This window comes from Lissotriton vulgaris, chromosome 1_2, assembly GCF_964263255.1.
Source record: "Lissotriton vulgaris chromosome 1_2, aLisVul1.2, whole genome shotgun sequence".
Taxonomy (NCBI): Eukaryota; Metazoa; Chordata; class Amphibia; order Caudata; family Salamandridae; genus Lissotriton; species Lissotriton vulgaris.
In genome coordinates, this window is record NC_141686.1 from 165,909,253 (window position 1) to 165,928,184 (window position 18,932).

Here is an 18,932-nt window from a genome sequence, read left to right on the forward strand (position 1 = left end):
AGGGGAACAGAAGTGAGCGACCGGTGACTTATAGGAAGGGACGGAATTGGTCTAAATTACCAAAGGATAAAACAAAGCCTGTTTTTATGAGTAATGTTTCCTATGACCCAGAGGAATCGGTAGACTTGAACTACCAAAAGTATTGTAATCAAATCACAAAGACCCTGGATAGACTTGCACCCCTGAAAATTATAAAGAATAAGAAGAAACCATCTGCTCCCTGGTTTAATGAGGAGCTGAAAGCCCTACGCAATGCACGCCGACAGGCAGAAAAGAAATGGCGTAGATACTATTCTGAGATTGATAAAAAACAGCTGAAAGTGGAACAGGCAATATATAAAGGAGCCATCGCCAAAGCTAAGGCACTCTTCTATGCCACTACTATTCTTCAGTCCCCTAACAGTACCAAAACCCTTTTTAATATCATAAGGGATCTCTCACATCCCACCTGTACGAGTAATAAGGTGGTTGCCACACAAGAACTCTGTGATGAGATTGCGATCTATTTTGAGGAAAAGATTGCTAAAATTGTGGGGGGGCTGAAGGAGGAAAGGGATAACTGCAAAGATACAGAGGCACAGACTGAAGAAGAGGAACCCTCATCAACATTGTCTTCAATGGAAAACTTCACCCCTCTTACAGAGGAGCTCTTTCTTACACTGGCCCAGAATGTGTCATCTGGGTCTCCTCTAGACCCTCTTCCGCATAGGATCTGGAAAGAATATGGGCCAGAGCTGTTCCCCTGGATGTATCAGATCTGTCGCCAATCTCTTGAAGAAGGCATAGTGCCGGAAGCATGGAAGCAGGCAGTGGTCACCCCCCTGCTTAAAAAGCCTTCGCTGGACCCTACAATTCCGGCGCATTTTAGGCCCATATCCCTCTTGCCCTACCCGATAAAAATTCTGGAAAAGGTGGTCAGTAGGTCCTTGTCAGGTTATCTGGAAGACAACTGCCTTTTGGATAAGGACCAATTTGGCTTCCGCCCAGGCCACGGAACAGAAACTGCATTGGCAACCATGCTGGACACTCTCCGGATGCGAGCCGACAATGGCAACTCCTCAGTCCTGGTGCTGTTGGACATGTCGGCCGCATTCGATACGGTTAGCCATGCAGTTCTGTTAAGCAGGCTGGAAAAACTGGGCGTGAAGGGCAAGGCCCTGAGGTGGATACAATCCTACATGACAGGTAGACAACAGGTGGTGACCCTAGCACCCTTCTCATCTCCCAAGTCCCTGGTCAGTCACGGAGTCCCTCAGGGCTCCTCGATCAGCCCCATTCTTTTTAATCTTTATCTGCAGCCCCTGATCCCCATGATCAAATCCTTCGGTATAGATTTGATAAACTATGCCGATGACACACAACTGGTGTTCTCCTTAGAAGGAAGACAGGCGGTGACCATGGAGTCCTTCCAGAACTGCATGAACAAGGTGGCCAGGTGGCTGACATTAAACTCCCTTCAATTTAATGAGGGGAAGACAGAGGTTGTCTACTGTTCATCAGCCAAACTGAGTCAACAACCTTCCCATGAGATCAGGCTTGCGCCGGGAGCAGAACCTTGCATCCCAGTTAAGACTGTGCGCAATCTAGGGGTATTGTTTGATGCGGATCTCCAAATGACCTCTCAGACCAATAAAACCATCAGTGTCTGCTATGGATTGTTGAAAGCACTCAGACAGATTCTGCCCCTCCTGCCTGATGAGTCTAGACCTCTAGTAGTTAGGAGTGTGATTCTGGCTAGACTAGACTATTGTAACTCTCTATATTTAGGGGCCCCCTTATATATTCTACAGGGGCTCCAGAGGGTCCAGTCTATAGCGGCCAAGCTGGCTCTTAAAAGACCTCGTAGTTCCTCCACTACGTTGGCGCTAAGAGATCTACATTGGCTGCCAATCGGGAGTAGAGTTGCCTTCAAGTCCCTTTGTATCGTGTACAGAGCCCTGCACAACACAGGACCTATCCCTCTACAGGAAAGGCTCTCCTGGTATAGACCTTCCAGGTCCCTGCGCTCTGCTAGCCAGAGTTTGGCAGCTACTACCAGGATCAGGAGATCGAGGATGGGAGGCAGAGCTTTCTGCACCTCTGCCTCTAGGTTGTGGAACGAGCTTCCTCAGAACATCAGACAAATTGACACCCTACTGGGTTTCAGAAAGAGCCTGAAAACCTGGCTGTTCGCCAAAGCATAATCTCCGTAACTCTATCTCAATAGCTCTGGCGGCTGTTCTATATATCATGACAGCTAGTGTATTGTTGTACCATCTGACTTTTTCCTGTTTGGGCGCCAGGATACCCGTAGGGTGACAGCTGCGCGTAATAAATAATAAATACAATACAATACAGAACAGCCGGTACACAACTGTAGATGTGTGAATCAGAAACACAATGAAATCAAGGTGAGGAAACAGCTTGCACAGCTACGGAGGCCACGCTGCCATAAACCTGGCCCCGTCCAAGCATAAAAATGTCGCAATGGGAAAATTGTACACTGATAATGTGGGACAGACAGGAAAATGGGTCCGCCTCTGAAAAGAGCGGGTCGGGGTCTGGAAGAGGTGGTGCTAGGCAGCAAGTGAGATTTCGTGGCCATGAAGATATGCGAGTAATCGCTGGCAAACACTGACGGTTCGGGGGGTTACAATTCGAAACACTAGGGGGTGGGGTATTTGCAACAGGCCAGCATGGCCCGAGCTGTCCCCAGTGAGAGCAGATTAGGATTCACTGGCCCACGGCATCTCAAGGGCTCCTCTTTGCAAACAGTGGGCTGAGCCCGTCAGGGCTCATCCAAACAGCGCACAATGGGGCCGTAATATAATTAAAGGCCTGAAAACACACGCTAGATGCTAGCAGGGGGGTGGGAGCATTGTTAGCCATTAAACAGCTGGAGCGCAATGACAGTCCGCATGGGAGGGGGCGGGTGCTTAGAAGCAAGAGCCTGGGTGAGTCAAAGTTCATTAGGTAGTGTGAGACGGTACAGGTGGTATAAGGTCTGGGTAGGAGCGACAGAGGGTGAAAAAACAGTTTACTAAAATAGGAGTGCACATGTGAGCGAGGGTGGGGCCGTAGGTGCAGGTTGTAAGAGGTCATTACTAAAAGAAACTAGGGTTTGTTGAGGGGAATGCTTGCGAGGCTCGATCAGCGGTCTGGGAAGAGGAAGAGAAAAGTTGTTTTTGTGGGGAGTTTTGCTATAGAATGGGGACAGATACAGGAGTGGCAAGCTGTAACAAGGAGGGCAGGACCAGGAACCAGAGTACTAGTTTGGTGGCCAATGGTAGAGCTGCATGGTTAGGGAAGGGTTTAAAAACAAGCTCTTTGCATTGCTGTGGGGTGGGGTGGAGGAGAAATGCGAGACACGGCCTGGCATTCGTGAAAAGTGTGAAGCAGTGGGCGGGGGAGCGGATCCCTTTGAAGTGAAGCTCTCGGAGGCAGACGGCTGGGGAGCAAATGGTAAAAAGCGCATGCATGTGCACATGCACTCGACGTAATCCGCGATGGTTTCAGAGCTTGGATGAGCCTCTATACTCTTGTCCTATTATCGCTTTCGCGATCAATAGGACGAGACCTAAAAAGGGGGGGGGCATGGAAGTAACCATAACAAAAGAATGTACATTTTTTTTATTGCTGATTTTAAGAAATATAGCAGGTGGAGAATTTTTGCATGTAATTTGTGGATGTAAACATGTTAAAAATAGATACTTTTAAATTCGGCTTCTAAAAAATTTAGCTTAAACAATTTTTCTAGAGGCATTTAAGAGGTGAACGAGATAACAGTGAAAAGGAAATCCAGTGCTTGTTGAGACTGCTTTACTGACAGGCAGTTTAACAAATAATCACATTCTGTTACCTGTAATTACAATGAGACCACCCCAGAGAGACCTGTTTATATAACTACTGCAGCAGAATATTTAGTACTGTAAAGAATTGTTACAGTTTATGCAAATCATATGCATAAACTATGCATACCATACAAAACATATGTTATGTAAACATCCATCATCTTAAAAATATATCAAGGAAATAGATAAACATATTGCAGAAATCGTTAGTATAATCAGTCTTTTAGTGACTCGTCCAATGCCTGATTCAGAAGGTATTGCCCACTGCATCCACCTGAAGAGCACCCACTCAGAGCAACCTCATGTCCAGCAGAATGGATGTGTCCGAGATTCACCTTCACCTCCAGTATGCACCAAAGACCAAGGTCAAAAGTCAGTTTGTCTTCATTCAATTAACTTTGGAGTCAGAGAAAGAAATGTTAGGATTTTGTAAAGTGAACTGTCTGAAAATCGTGCTGTAGAATCGTGCTGTAGTTAGAGGCTGTAAGATGTCAGGTTGTTTTTCTAACACATTTAAATATCTAATAAGTGAACTAGGTATAAAACAGTTTTTTTTGCATCTCTCTGTGATGGTAAAACAAGATTTTAATAGGATGAACAAAAATCAAAATTACTTGGTGATGTACATATGATAATTTATGCTGTAACACAATTTGCAAAGATTGTTTATACTCTATACAGTTTTATCAATAAAACTGCTTGTTAGTGCAACAGTTTGTGGCTATTTCAATAAAAAATGTGATTTAGTAATATAATTGTTAAAAGTGAGTTTTTACACATGAACTGAGAAACATACTTGCCCCCACACTGATGGCAATGCTATTGGTGAACTAAAGGCAAGGCAGGGGTCCGGTGTACCCTTTATGTGAGCTAGGTTTCTATTATATATGGAGCAAACATTTAGGGCCATAGTTACGTAAATGTAACGCAGCGCAGAACGTCACCTTGCTGCGTTCCATGGAAAGGGCAGGAATGTGCTGCGTTTATTACAATACAGTGCATTCCTGTCCTTTTTCCAGCGCTCCTGCACAATAGGCTGCCTAGCGCCAACACAGGAACCTTTGCTACATGGCGCAAGGATGCCTGCGTTGTATGCAAGATTGCACAAAAACAATCCCCTGAGGCATAATCCTCTATCTGTGTGTTGCAGAATGCAGTATACATAAAAAGCGGAAGTAATGAGGAGAAATGACATTTCTCCTCGTTACGCCTCACCTGGGAATGCGTAGCATTTGGCACATTCCAATGGTCTACCTGCAATAGTAAATCTGGGAATGTGTTAAAATCCATGGGAGTTGCATGGGCACACCCACACAACGCCCATTGAATGTCTTTCCAAGGCAAAGTAACTCAATGCAGCGATTTGCTCCGCATTGCTTTACTCCTGATTTATTCAGCCACTCAGAACCACGCAACAGTGCCTTGCGCAGCTTAATAAATCGCATTTCACTGTTTCCATCGCACATGCACCATATTGTGTGGTGTAAATGCAACTCAAACTCTTTATAAATATGCCCCTTGGTCTATTAAATCAAAAAGGAGGGTTTCTGTACCGCAGAAATGCCGAACTCCGATATTTGAAGGTGCTCTCGTTATAATGAAGAAAAAGGCGCTCTGTAAAATAAAACATTTGCCTAGGATCACCCAATTTGAGACCTGCTTACTGGTCAAGTGCATTACAGGTAGGTCAAGTAGATTATTCAAGTTATTAGACCTGCAGGTCTAGTAACATTTTAAAGATTTTTCGAGGCCTGAGTATGTATGTTTGTAGGTATGTATGTATATATGTACATGCAGGAAGTAATGAACTTTGGATTTTTGTGGTGTATGACTGCCTCTTGCAGAGTCATTAAATGAATTGAAAGCTAGTTCTTGTGGGTAGATCAGTCCTTTATTGTCCCCTCCTAATCCATTTCTAGGGCATTTGACTTGCTTGTAATTGTATTAAGTGATTTAAATTTGACTTTGTTCCTTTTCTAAGAGATGAGCATCAAGATTTTAAAGAGGAGATGAGACGTCTGCGAAAACTTCGTGGCAAAGGACCACCCAAAAAAGGAGAAGGGAAGCGTGCTCTGAAGAAGAAATAGCACTTCTTGTCAGCAAAACAGTGGCAACTTCAGCTGATCCAGCAGTGGCTCCTTCACTATTTATTATCTCTTAGATCGGGAGTTCACCTGGCTTCACCTACAAAGACAGACTTTGGATCTCGGAGTACTAATGATGCTTACTTGCCTACTTGGGTACACCAAGTGCAGTGTTGCTTCTGGACTGGGCACATATTTCAGAAATCTTGAAATCTGCAACGTTTTGTGGACAACAGTTTTGTAAATAATGTTGTATCTGTTCCTCATGTTGGGACCTCGTACTCCTCAATAAAAGGACCATTCTACTTCAGTATCAATATGAATTACCTTCTTTGTTCTACAGTCAGCACAATTGATTCAAGTATCCCCTACCTGACTGTCAATGTACAGATTGTTTGAATGTCGACACAGGTCCTCTGTTTTGGTGCCTCTTCCTCTTGTATGTAAGCCTTTTCCACCGCCTGCCTGAAGGCTTCTGGGCTTCTCTTAGCTATCTACCTGTGTCCTTGTGGGGTGTCTTTGCTTACTGTGCTTTAGACCCATGTGCCACTCCACTTTTATTTAGAATCCCTCTATGATTTACGCGATTGGCTTTGTGCCATCATGTCTCTTTGCTCCCCAGTATTTCTTGCATTTTACTCGCCTCTTTTGTGTATACATACATATGCGTTCCTGGGTGATTGCTCAGTGCATTCATTACCTGTTTCAGGTGGCCGTGTACCCTCATCCCAACGCTCATGTGACTAAATTATAAGAAGACACTATAAAATTCTGATTACTCACCTACTGTAGCTCATTAATCTCCTTTAATGTATGTCTGGTGTGGATCCATTTCGCCATCACTTATATATATATATATATATATATATAGTGGGCCAGTTGTGAACCCCCCGTACTGGCTCTATGGTCACATATAGGTAATTAGGGTGTTCCTGGATGTGCTGCCAGAGGTTACCTTTTCAAACTGATCTTGCTTGTCCAAGTGCCCATCCCATCACCGTACAGTTCCCTTAGGAATGCATTGCATAGTACTGGTGTTTCTTCTCAAGTCATCTAATTCTAAATCTGCAGCTAATTTATTTAGATTGTTTTAAATGCTTGTGGCGGGCTGCATCCTTCTTAGGACTAGCAAGACCGAAACATTTTGCAATCAGTTTCTGTGATAGTGTGATAGTGGGCTTCAACTCCTTGTTGGTGGCTCAAACTAAAACACTAATTGTTTTGGGTGGATATAGAAGCATCTTACAGTTTTCAGAGTTTTCTTGCTGCAGTGTTCTTACTTCTTACTAGAACACTTACTGTTCAAAGTCTTTTTGCCCCCAAGGATCTTTTTGGATGAGTTTACTCTTTTTGCGGTTAGGCGAGAGTATCACTTATCTTAACTTTAATTGTTAATTCTCCCAATTTTTAGGGGTATCTGCTCACAAATTACATTGTCTTTCAGACTTATAGGCTGTCCCATTGAACTGTAGGCTATTTACCTCTATGATTGCATAAGCAAGAATGTAAATATGTTTAGCCAGTGGTCTCCAGTTCGGAGGATTTTCTTCTAGTCACCAACATTCTTTTTGTAAAGGGACATTCTTTAGGGTTTGGGTTCATTTAACTCCTCTAGTTATTTCTTCCAATTAATGCAGTTAGTGCAGTGACTCCAATTATAGCACTACAGTGCACTTATATTTTATGCATACATTTGCATTGTTTGTAACACAGATAGCTCGTCCTCATGCATGCATTCTCACCTTACCATTGCATATGCATACCCTCTCTCGTTCTTTTAAATGGGAATTTTGTTTTTCAGGTACCTTTTGTCTACTGAGCTGTGTGTGGGTCTCAAATTCTGTTTCTCGCTAGCTCAGACATTTTCAACACAAGTTATCACTGTGATACAGCTTTGGATGTTTATTTGTCTTTGCTGTTTTCTCCCACTGCCTTCCTTGTTTCTCTTTGCTGTTTTCTCCCACTGCCTTCCTTGTATACTTTATACTGTAACATTGTTGTGTTAAAGTCACCCTCTTTGTTTCTCTGACCATTTACAGCAATTGACCTGCATAATGCGTGCATCTCTTGTTTAGGGAAGAGTTGTCTAGTACATGCCTGCTCTTTTTGTGTGCTGCAATTGGTCTGAGGTGCTCTGGCATATAAAGGGCCCAGATTCAACACAATACTTTGACTTTTGGAGGGTCAGCAGCTGGTACACCATCTCGGCTACTAGGCACAGTTCTAAGCATCTCTTGTATTCGTGACCTATCATGTTACCCTTTCTTTGGACCATTCTCCTTGGCAATAAGATCTGTTTGATATGTTTAAGGTCCAGGGAAGAAACTAAAAGCCAAGGCCCCCCATTGATGCAAACATCTTCTGCTTCATAAGCGTTTCAAAGCGTTAACAGCAAGCCCAGGTGCCTATCTGGATGCAAGTTTCCAACCTACGGTTGCACTGTAGGTTTGAACTAGTCTCTCCTGGGTATTCTGCAATTACATTCCCAGCCAAGGTTTTAGCGAATAATCATCAACAGATGCCTCACCAAATACCTCAGTGACCACCAGCACTGTCTTCATCACTGTCACGGATGACATCCACATGGCTCTGGATGGAGGAGATGCATCTGCCCTCATTCCCCTGGACCTCTCCCCAGTGTTCAACACGGTCTCCTACCCCATACTCATCTCAGATGGATCTGCTCCTTCCAGACTGAAAGGACCCAGTCAGCCTGGGACGTGCACCATGGACACCTGTGACCTCCTCTTTGGAGTTCCGTAAGTTCAACCTGCTGTAACCCATACATGATCTCTCTAGCCAGCATCATCCAGTCTCCCAACATCATCCTCTCCTGTGCAGACGAGTCACAACTCATTCTTTCACGGACAAGATACCCAGTACCTGGATAAAGTTCAGTCACTGGATGAAGACCCAACAGCTGAAGACTGGCCAGACCAAAATTATGATCTTCGAGAAGAGCACTTCACCATGAGATTCCACCTGGTGGCCAATAGAGCTAGGGCTGACACCCACCAACGCCAAGAACCTCAGGATTGTGTCGACAGCAAACTCAACAAGACCCCACCTCCCCCACCCCGCGTAGAGCCCAAAGATTTATTATATTACCAAGGGAAAGAGGTGGTCTGGCGCTTCCCAACTTTAAAATCTATTGGTGGGCTACTATTCTTAAATACAGTCGGGCTCTCTTAACCCCCAGGCAAGAGTCCAATTTAGATAGGTTAGTCCCAACCCCACAGGAACTCATCCTTGGTAAAGAGACAAGCGATCATTTGTGGAGGCTAACTACTGACTCATTTAAAAAAAGTGTGCTTTAAAACACTTAAAGGTATTTATATCGTGTGGAACCACGTGCGAAAAACTGTTGGGACTCGGTAGGTTTTCGTACTATACCCCTCTAGATAGTAATACAAATCTCCCAGAGATCTTTTCCGATCAATGTATGACACGATGGGTCAGATCGGAATCACACAATTTGGCTCGCTATTTGACTATATGGGTTTCTGCTCTTTCGATTCCCTAAAAACGAAATTTGGGTTACAAACACGTGATTTCTATAAATATCTACAAGTTAGGGATTACATTGTTAAAAAGGGGGGTGGCAGTATGGCCATGAATAAAATTCTAGCACTTGAAATAGTGCTGCGCACGGAAAGGGTTAAAATTGGTGAAATCTATAAAGATCTGGTTATAAGTCTTCCAGACGACTTAGATAAACATAACCTACATTGGCAAAACAAATTAGATATAACAGAAACCCTTACGCAAAAAGCACTAGAAAACGCAAATTGTTTATTAATGTCAACCAAACTACAAGCCCAATTTTACAAAACGTTCTTCCAACTCTAGTATACACCAGAGAGAATATCTAAATGGAGCACAGGTAAAGGCACTCTGTGTCCTCGATGTACAAAGCCCGAAGCAGATCTGGTACATATGCTGGCCACATGTCAAACCCTAAGTACTATCAGACAAGATATATCTGTTTTTATCAGGAATTTTTGAGAGTACAATTGAGATCACTACAGCTGAAATAATACTAGGGGTAGATAACGCCAGACCCGCCAACATGCAGGGATTGCTGTTTATCTCAATGGCGATACTTAGAATCTGCTTAACTTCTGCATGTTTGGACTCGTACCTGCCTACATTTCAGCAATGGAGGGCACGACTCTTAGCCACCTATAGCCTGGAAATAGCCATATACAAACATAAGGGCCTAAAAAAGAACAGAAAAGGTTTAGAATTATGGTATCCGGTTACACAGTGAATCGAGAGATCGGATGTTTAATGCTGATTAACTGCAATAACAGAAAGGTTTCTTTTTCTTTGTATGTATTTTTGCTTTTCCAGTGCGTTTCTTGCTTACCGTTTTTTTCCGGTTTTGCTTTATATATAATACTCGCAGCCCGCCCCAACGTTGTCCGGGGGCAATGAGGCTTCAGGGCCAACCGCCTGCCTAGGCCCCCATTCCGCCCCGGCCCCCGCCCCGACATTGTCCGTGTCCCGTAGCCACCTCCCGCCCCGGCCCCCTCCCACCCCGACATTTTACGTGTCCCTTTGCTTTACCTGAGCCGCCGCTCCTCCCCGCGCTCCTGACTTCACTGCCGCTCGTCACCGCTCCTCCCCGCCTGTCCGCCGCTCCTCCCCGCCTGTCTGCCGCTCCTCCCCGCCTGTCCGCCGCTCCTCCCCGCGCTCATGTCCGCCGCTCCTCCTCGTCATCACCACGTCGCAGCCAGCGCTACGTCGCGGCCGGCGCTACTGCCAGGGGACTACTTTTTTTTTTTTTTTTAGTTAAATTTTAAAATTTACATTTAATTTTTCTTTTATATAGCCTATGTCCATCTGCACACCCTGACATTTTCAACGATGTATCGGGTGTGTGGATTGGCGCTGTGGTTCCCGAGTTTACCTGGCTCAAAGGTTTGTGTTCTCTCTTTATAATAGTAGTATAGATTTTTGATTATATATTATTGCCTGTATGGTGGGGTTGTTTTAGTGTCGGGTGGGTGGGATTATACTGTAAAAAATCTTCAATAAAGAATTGTTTAAAAAAATAAAGACCCCCCCACCCTGTCCCCCTCCACCCCAAGTCATCAACATCACCGCCCCATGCTTTCATACCCTGAAGATACTGAGAAACATTTTCAAATGGCTCCCAAACAGCACCCGGAAAACAGTTACCCCTGGCCCTCGGCACAAGCAAGCTGGACTAAGGGAACATCCTCTTTGCTGTGATCAACAAACACTCACCAAAAGGTTGTGTAGACTATTCAGAATGTGTCCCCCAGATTCGCTCTCAACCTTCCACGCCGCACTCATCACACCACACCTGAAGGAGCTTCACAGGCTTTCTATACACAAGCACGCACATTTCATTTCAAACTCCTCACCCACAGGTTCGAGAAACTACATAACACTGGCTCAGAATGGCAAACCAATTGCATTGTCTTTCACAAACCTTCCAGACTTCTACTTGCCCACATCTTACTCATGAAAAAACTGGTCAGTGGGCATGCCTTTTACATCGCTCCTAAAGTGTGGAAAGACCTGCCCCTACACATAAAAGCCTTCTCCTCACTTCTTGAATTTCAAATGAAGCTAAAGACCTACCTTTTTGAGTAGTCCTACTACACCCCAGGTTTGGCTAGGCCCACACCTGCTCAGTGGCAAAATAACCTCCCGGGTGATAGTGCGCACTACAAATATTCATAACATAACCAATCAATGTTATTTTTGTAAGGGTTTATTTAACACTACTTTAGTACAGAATATATGTAGCAATATTGTTTCAGATATAAAAGTAATAGTTATATATGAACAGAATGTAAAAATTATAAACGCTGGCAACTTGTTGCATTGTGGAAAATTCCATTTGTAGCTAATCCAAGGTAATAAACTTTAGCACCAAAGCTCTTCCTTTACATGAGGGTTCATTAGTCAGATGTTTGTGGTCATATAGTTGAACATCATTGTTTTTTATTAGCAGTCTTAAGCCTGTCTGCAGGACAAGGCTAGTTTGTCTCCATTCGGCCACTTCTTGTTACCTTGTTGTTATCTTGGTGCAGTTACATTGGGAACTGCTCTGCTTCTCTGGAATCCAATGCTTCTCTCTACGCGAGAAAGTCTTAAGCACTGATTTTATATAATTTATCGACATTATTATGAGAACTAGCCACATGATGCATGTCGGAAGTGAAGAAAATTGTGGGATTGTATTTTCATATTCGCATTAAAGCCACTATGCCCTTTACGAAATGCCAACAATTTATGTGAATCTGCAAACTAGAAGCACACTTTCAAGGTACATGATGCATTAAGCACATTGTTATATGACGGTGAGCAACTGCACTTGAACCAATTAGCAATTGCAAATGAATAGCAGCATTTGAGCCCTTGGCCCACATTAAACAAATTAATTATAGCGAAGGCAGGTAGGCACATAAAGCAAAATGCATAACCGCTAAGGAACCATTACACCCGAGGTCATAGTCCCTGGGCAGTGTACCAAATGTTATTTTGCTTCAGAAACTCTGGGTACTTGGATTACAGAGGATAAAAATAACTAATCTGGGGACTGATCCCGTGGAAATGGGGCTGGTTCAGAAAGACCGAGTGTGGTCATTGGTTGGCTGCAATATGAAGAGAAATGTTGCGGCTGCCAGTTTAGGACTATATAAGGGGTCATGGTAGGATTACCCTGGCCCTTGTGTGGATAAAGGGGGGTAAAAGTGCAACAAAAGAAAGTTTGTGTTGCCGCAGACTAACTGTACTATGCGCGGCCCAAGCAAGATTACTACAAAATTTCCAAAAGACCAAAAAAAGCAACAAAAAAAATAAAGTTGGGTGGGTGTCCATTGGTTTTGCGTGGCCAAGGGGTGTTGGTCAGCAGTGGGAAGTTGCCTGTCTGCAGGGCATTGCCACAAGCTGAAGGCTATTTGTGGGAGGGGCACTGACAGGGGTGGCCGTTATACATCAATATGTCCCCAGCAACCTTCCCAGATGCTTGGAAACACACAACTGTCATTCCATAGCAGGAGAAACCATCTGTGGACCGTTCAGTGGTCACCAACTAAAGACCAATTTTCCTGCTTCCATTCATGTCCACGGTCTTAGAGAAAATCATCAATAGATGCCTCACCGAATACCTCAATGACCACCAACTCCTCAACACCACTCAGTCTGGTTTCAGACCCAACAGCAGCACGGAAACTGCCCTCATCTCCACCACGAATGCCATCTAGTGATTCTGGATGGAGAAGATATTGCACTTTGTCCTCCTGGATCTCTCTGCAGTGTTTAACACAGTATCCCACCCCATCTAACTCCTACACAACATATAATTTCTAGAATGCACATGGATCTGCTCCTACTTGAGCCGCCAGCGACCTCATCTGCACAGTTCTGCTTGGATCCTCCCTGAGCCCGACCCTCTTCAATGCATACATGATGCCTCTATCAATGTCCTCTCCTACACCAACGCATTCTCTCCCTTGTGGACAAGACGCTCAGTTCACAGATCTAGTTCAATGCCTGCATGACTATAATTGCCACTGAATGAATACCAACTTTCTGAAGCTAAACATCAACAAAACTGAAATTATGATCTTCCGAAAGTGCACTTCAACATGGGACTCAACCTGATAGTCCACAGAATTAGGACCAACTCAGGCCGCCACGACCCATGCCAAGAACCTCAGGATTGTTATCTACAGCAATCTCAATATGACTACCCAGTCAACGTCTCATGCTTTGATACCCTGAAGATGCTGAAAAAGATTTTCAAATCGCTCCCAGTCAGCAAATGGTCACCCTTTCCCTCGTTACAAGCATCCTCTATGCCAGGATGAACAAAAAAACTCAGAATTTTTTCAAACCATTCAGAACTTGGCACTGTTAGTAATCGGGGTCTTTAGTTGGCAGAGGTAGGTACCTTTGTCCAGATAAGGGGCCTTGCTTCTAGTCAGGGTAAGGAGGATACACTCCTAAAATAACCCCTGCTCACCCCCTTGGTAGCTTGGCACGAGTAGACCGGCTTATCTTGGAGGCAGTGTGTAAAGTATTTATTTGTGAACACATACAGTAATACAGTACATATGGACAACGCACCAGTTTAGAAAAATAAGCAATCTTTATCTAAACCGAAACAATACCAAACGACAAAAGTCCACAATATAGTAATAACAATTACTTTTAGATGTTAGAAATAGTTCAGTTCAAAGCAAATTGCAGATGCAACACTTTTCACACAAAGTACCTTGGATTCGTCATGCAAACAAACAAAACTGGCCGCAGGGAAGGTGATGCGTCGGGTCCTTGCACTCAGGGAAGGTGATGCATGGGTTCCTTGCCCCGGGGAGGTGATGCGTTGCTTCTTTACTGCTGCGCAGGGGAGGTGATGCGTAGGTTCCTTAGCAGAGAGAAGGTGATGCATTAGTTTCTTACTGTGTCCCCCAATGATGCAGCATACGTGGCGCCTTGATGCGACGATCCAGGCTGATGCTTGGATTCTTGCAGCCGCACAGCAGGGCTTGCGTCTGAATCTGTGCTGTGATCTCGTGCTTCGGATATCGTTCTACTTGATGTGGCGATTTCTCGAGCCGCAGCATGCTCTGCAACAGTTTCTTTGACGATGCGCGGAAACCAGTAAGTATACGTCTTGCTTCTCAATGTTGCATTGATTTTCCAGCTCCCAGCGGAAAACAGTCTCTAGAGGTTCAACACAAGAGCAGGCACCTCTTTGCAGGTCAGATCTCTCTGCAAGGAAGTTCATTGGAGCTGGTGGTGAACTGTTAGTAACTTCAGAACAGGAGACAAGCTCATTTTCAAGCCCTTGAAGATCTTCCTCAAGATGGGAACACAGCAAACGGGAAAGTCCTTTTCTCCTTTCCTTGGCAGCAAGTCGCCACTGCAGGCCAACCCCAAACAGCACAGGGACAGTATACCTCCTCAGCTTCTCCGGCTCTTCTCCTTGGCAAAGGTTCCTCTTGATTTCCCAGAAGTGATCTAAAAGTCTGGGCCCCTATTTTAATGCACAAATATCCTTTGTTCTCTGAAGGCAGAGTTTGTCTGTACACAGCCAAAACCAGTTCTGTCCTCACTGGGGCAGCTTCCTGGCAGGAGGTGGAGACAATCAATCAATACATGTATAGAGCGCGCTACTCACCGTGAGGTTCTCAAGGCGCTAAAGGGAGGGGTGCTGTCATTGCTCGAATAGCCAGGTCTAGAGGTGCTTCCTGAAGGTGAGGTGGTCCTGGGTCAGTCGAAGGTGTGCGGGGAGTGAGTTCCATGTCTTTGCGGCCAGGTAGGAGAACAACCTTCCTCCAGCAGTGATTCTGTGGATCCGTGGGAAAGTGGTGAGGGCGAGGCTGGCTGAGCGGAGCTGGCAGGTGGGGGTGTAGAACGAGAGGCGGTCGTTGAGGTATTTTGGTCCTTTGTCGTGGAGCGCTTTGCGTGCGTGGGTGAGGAGCCTGAACGTGATCCTCTTGTTGACGGGGAGCCAGTGCAGGTTTCTTAGGTGGGCGGATATGTGGCTGTGGCGGGGGATGTCGAGGATGAGTCTGGCAGAGGCGTTTTGTATGCGCTGAAGTCGTTTCTGGAGTTTGGCTGTGGTTCCTGCGTATAAGGCGTTTCCGTAGTCTAGTCGGCTGGTGACGAGGGCCTGGGTGACTGTCTTTCTGGTTTCTGTGGGGATCCACCTGAAGATTTTTCGGAGCATGCGCAGGGTGTTGAAGCAGGATGAGGATACAGAGTTTACTTGCCTGGTCATAGAGAGGGAGGAGTCCAGGATGAATCCTAGGTTACGTGCGTGGTCCGTGGGAGTGGGCGCGGAGCCCAGCGCTGTGGGCCACCAGGAGTCGTCCCAGGCAGAGAGGGATTGTCAGAGGATGAGGACCTCCGTCTTGTCTGAGGTCAGTTTCAGGCGACTGAGCTTCATCCATTCTGCGACGTCTTTCATTCCTTTCTGGTGGTTGGTTTTGGTGGTGGCTGGGTCCTTGGTGAGGTAGAGTATCAGTTGGGTGTCGTCGGCGTAGGAGATGATGTTGTGTTTGCGTGCAATGGCGGCGAGGGGGATCATGTACATATTGAAGAGGGTTGGGCTGAGTGAGGAGCCCTGGGGTACGCCGCAGATGATCTTGGTGGCCTCGGAGCGGAAGGGAGGGAGGCGGACTCTCTGGGTTCTGTCGGAGAGGAATGATGTAATCCAGTCCAGGGCCCATCCTTGGATCCCAGTGTAGTAGAGGCGGGTTATTAGGGTGCAATGTCAGACTGTATCGAAGGCTGCCAAGAGGTCTAGGAGAATGAGGGCGGTGGTTTCTTCGTTGTCCATCATGGTCTTAATGTCATCAGTGGCTGCGATGAGAGCGGTTTCGGTGCTGTGGTTTGCTCGAAATCCGGACTGGGATGGGTCGAGCGAGTTGTTTGTCTCGAGGAATGCAGACAGCTGTTTATTGACGGTCTTCTCGATGACTTTGGCCGGGAAGGGAAGAAGAGAGATGGGGCGGAAGTTCTTGAGGTCTCTGGGATCCGCCGTCGTTTTTTTCAGTAGGGTGTTGATCTCTGCGTGCTTCCAGCTCTCCGGGAAGGTGGCTGACGTAAAGGAGCTGTTTATGATGTTCCAGAGGTGGGATGCGATGATGCTGTCTGCTTTGTTGAAGATGTGGTGGGGGCATGGGCCAGAGGGGGATCCGAAGTGGATGGTGTTCATGACGTGGGTGGTGTCTTCCGAGCTGATGGGTGTCCATGCGTTTAGGGTGGTGGTAGGTGTCATTGGTTCTGTGATTGGAGGCGGAATTTGGGGTCCGAAGCTGTTGTGTATATTTGCGATCTTACAGTGGAAGAATGTGGCGAGGGAGTTGCAGAGGTTTTGTGACAGTGTGGTGATGTTGCTGGTGCTGGGGTTGGAGTGTTCTTTGATGATGCTGAAGTGTTCTTTGATGATGCTGAAGTGTTCCTTGCTGTTGTGGGTGTTCTTGTCCAGTCGCTCTTTGAACAATGTCCTTTTGGTGGTGCGGATCAGCTGGTGGTGTTCGTGGGTGGCGTTTTTGAGGGCTGTCATGTTTTCTGAGGTCCGATCGTGGCGCCAGGTTTTTTCGAGGGTCCGGCAAGATTTATTTGATTCTTTGAGGGTGTCTGTGAACCATAATGTCTTCCTGTTGCCGGTCTTGCCTGGGGGGTTCTTCAGTGGGGCGAGGTTGTCGGCGCAGTTGGTGATCCATTGTGCGAGGTTGTGGGCTGCGTTGGGGTCAGCGGTGTCAGCTGGCGGGTTCTGGCTTAGTGATGAGAGGATTTTGCTCCAGCATCTGCGGGGGATTCGTTGTTTGCGGTGGTGGGATGTATTCTTTTTGAAGGTGAAGTGGATGCATCTGTGGTCGGTCCAGTGTAGTTCTGTGGAGTGGCTGAAGGAGACGTGGTTGCTGGCGGAGAAGATGGGGTCGAACGTGTGGCCGGCGAGGTGGGTGGGTGTGTCGACCAGTTGCTTTAGTCCGAGGTTGGCCAGGTTGTCGAGCAGGGTGGTGGTGGTGGTGTTGTTCTTCTCTAGGTGGAAGTTCAGGTCCCCTAGGAGGATGTATTCTGGTGAGACTAGGGTGTGCGGGCTGATGAAGTCAGCGATGGTTTAGCTGAATTGTGTGCGCGGGCCTGGGGGCCTGTAGATGAGCGTTCCCCTCAGGGTGGTCTTGGGGTTGGTGTGTATTTGGAAGTGTAGGTGTTCGGCGGCGGAGAGTGTGTCTTTGGCGTTGGTCGTGATGTTGATTGTGTTCTTGTAGATGATAGCGATTCCTCCTCTGGTTTGGTTTTTGCGGTCCTTCGGGGTGATCTTGTAGCCGTCCGCGATGGCGATGTCTGTGGCTGAGGACGTGTTCATCCAGGTCTCAGTGAGGAAGGCGAAGTCTGGTTTGTTGAAGGCAGACCAGGCCCATTCAGGTGAAAGGAAATCTCCTTCCCCTATTCTAAATGCAGCCCAGGTCTATTCCGCCCAGCCCTGACTCATCAGGTTCTCTGGAGCCACTGCTCCTCCCCAGCCCCTGTCATCCGAAGCCAGACATGCAATCCACCAATCTAGCATAGGCACTTTGGATGGCTAAGCAAGAAAATACCTACTTTCTAAAAGTGGTCTTTTCAAACCAAATGCAAGAATCACTCTCACTAAAAGATGCATTTTAACATTCTGAGTTCAGGCATATCAAACTTTATTTTTCTACCTTGTTCCGAGGGGCAGTTATGCTTATAAGATGTTATATACAAACTCCCCATTCTATCCCATAGGAGCAGGTAGCAGTGCAATAGCGAAAAACTAAATTTGTAGTATTTCACTATCAGGACATCCAACCTACATCAGAGCATGTCCTACCTTTCACATACAATGCACCCTGCCCACAGGGGTACCTTGGGCCTATAGGGTTGACTAATATGTAAGAAAACTGAAGGTTAGGGACTGGAAAGTGTGTGCACTTGACAAGTCGACATGGCCGTACCAGGCTGCACACAGGTTTTGGCAATGGCAGGCCAGAGTTACATTTTACAGGGTGCTTTCTGTGGGTGGCCCAACCAGTTCTGCAGTCCACTAGCAGCATTTGATTTACAAGCCCTGAGCACACACAGTGCACTGTACTAGGGTCTGACTAGTAAATCAAATATGTAAATCATGGAATCACTAATCCATAACAACAATTTACAAAGGGAGCACTTGCACTTTGGCACTGAACTGTAGTGGCAAAATGCCCAAAGCATCTAGACCAGCAAAATGGAGTCCAACACACAGCAGAAACAGAGGAGGCAAAGGCACAAAATACAGGGTAGACCCACGCCAATGGTGCCAGGTCTAACAGTCAGCAAGAATTACTCGAACCTCCTTCCCCACACTCACATCGCACTATACCTGGAAGATCTCCACTGGCGCCTCATACACAAGCACATTTCAAACTCCTCACCCTCACTTCTAGAGCTCTAAATAACACTGGCCCAGCATACCTTAACAATCGCATCTGCTCTCAGAAACCTTCCAGACACCCCTGCT

The 18,932-nt window shown here is 46.1% G+C and overlaps 1 protein-coding gene across 1 annotated transcript in view; it reads left to right on the plus strand.

The window, feature by feature from the left end:
* The window catches only part of MRPS33 (mitochondrial ribosomal protein S33), a 48,481-nt gene extending 42,250 nt beyond the window's left edge, over positions 1-6,231 (plus strand). Inside the window, exon 3 of the mRNA XM_086953039.1 lies at positions 5,812-6,231. Coding sequence (XP_086809165.1) covers positions 5,812-5,917 — 106 coding nt within the window. The 3' untranslated portion in view covers positions 5,918-6,231. The remainder of the gene's footprint in view (positions 1-5,811) is intronic.
* The last annotated feature ends 12,701 nt before the right edge of the window (positions 6,232-18,932 follow it).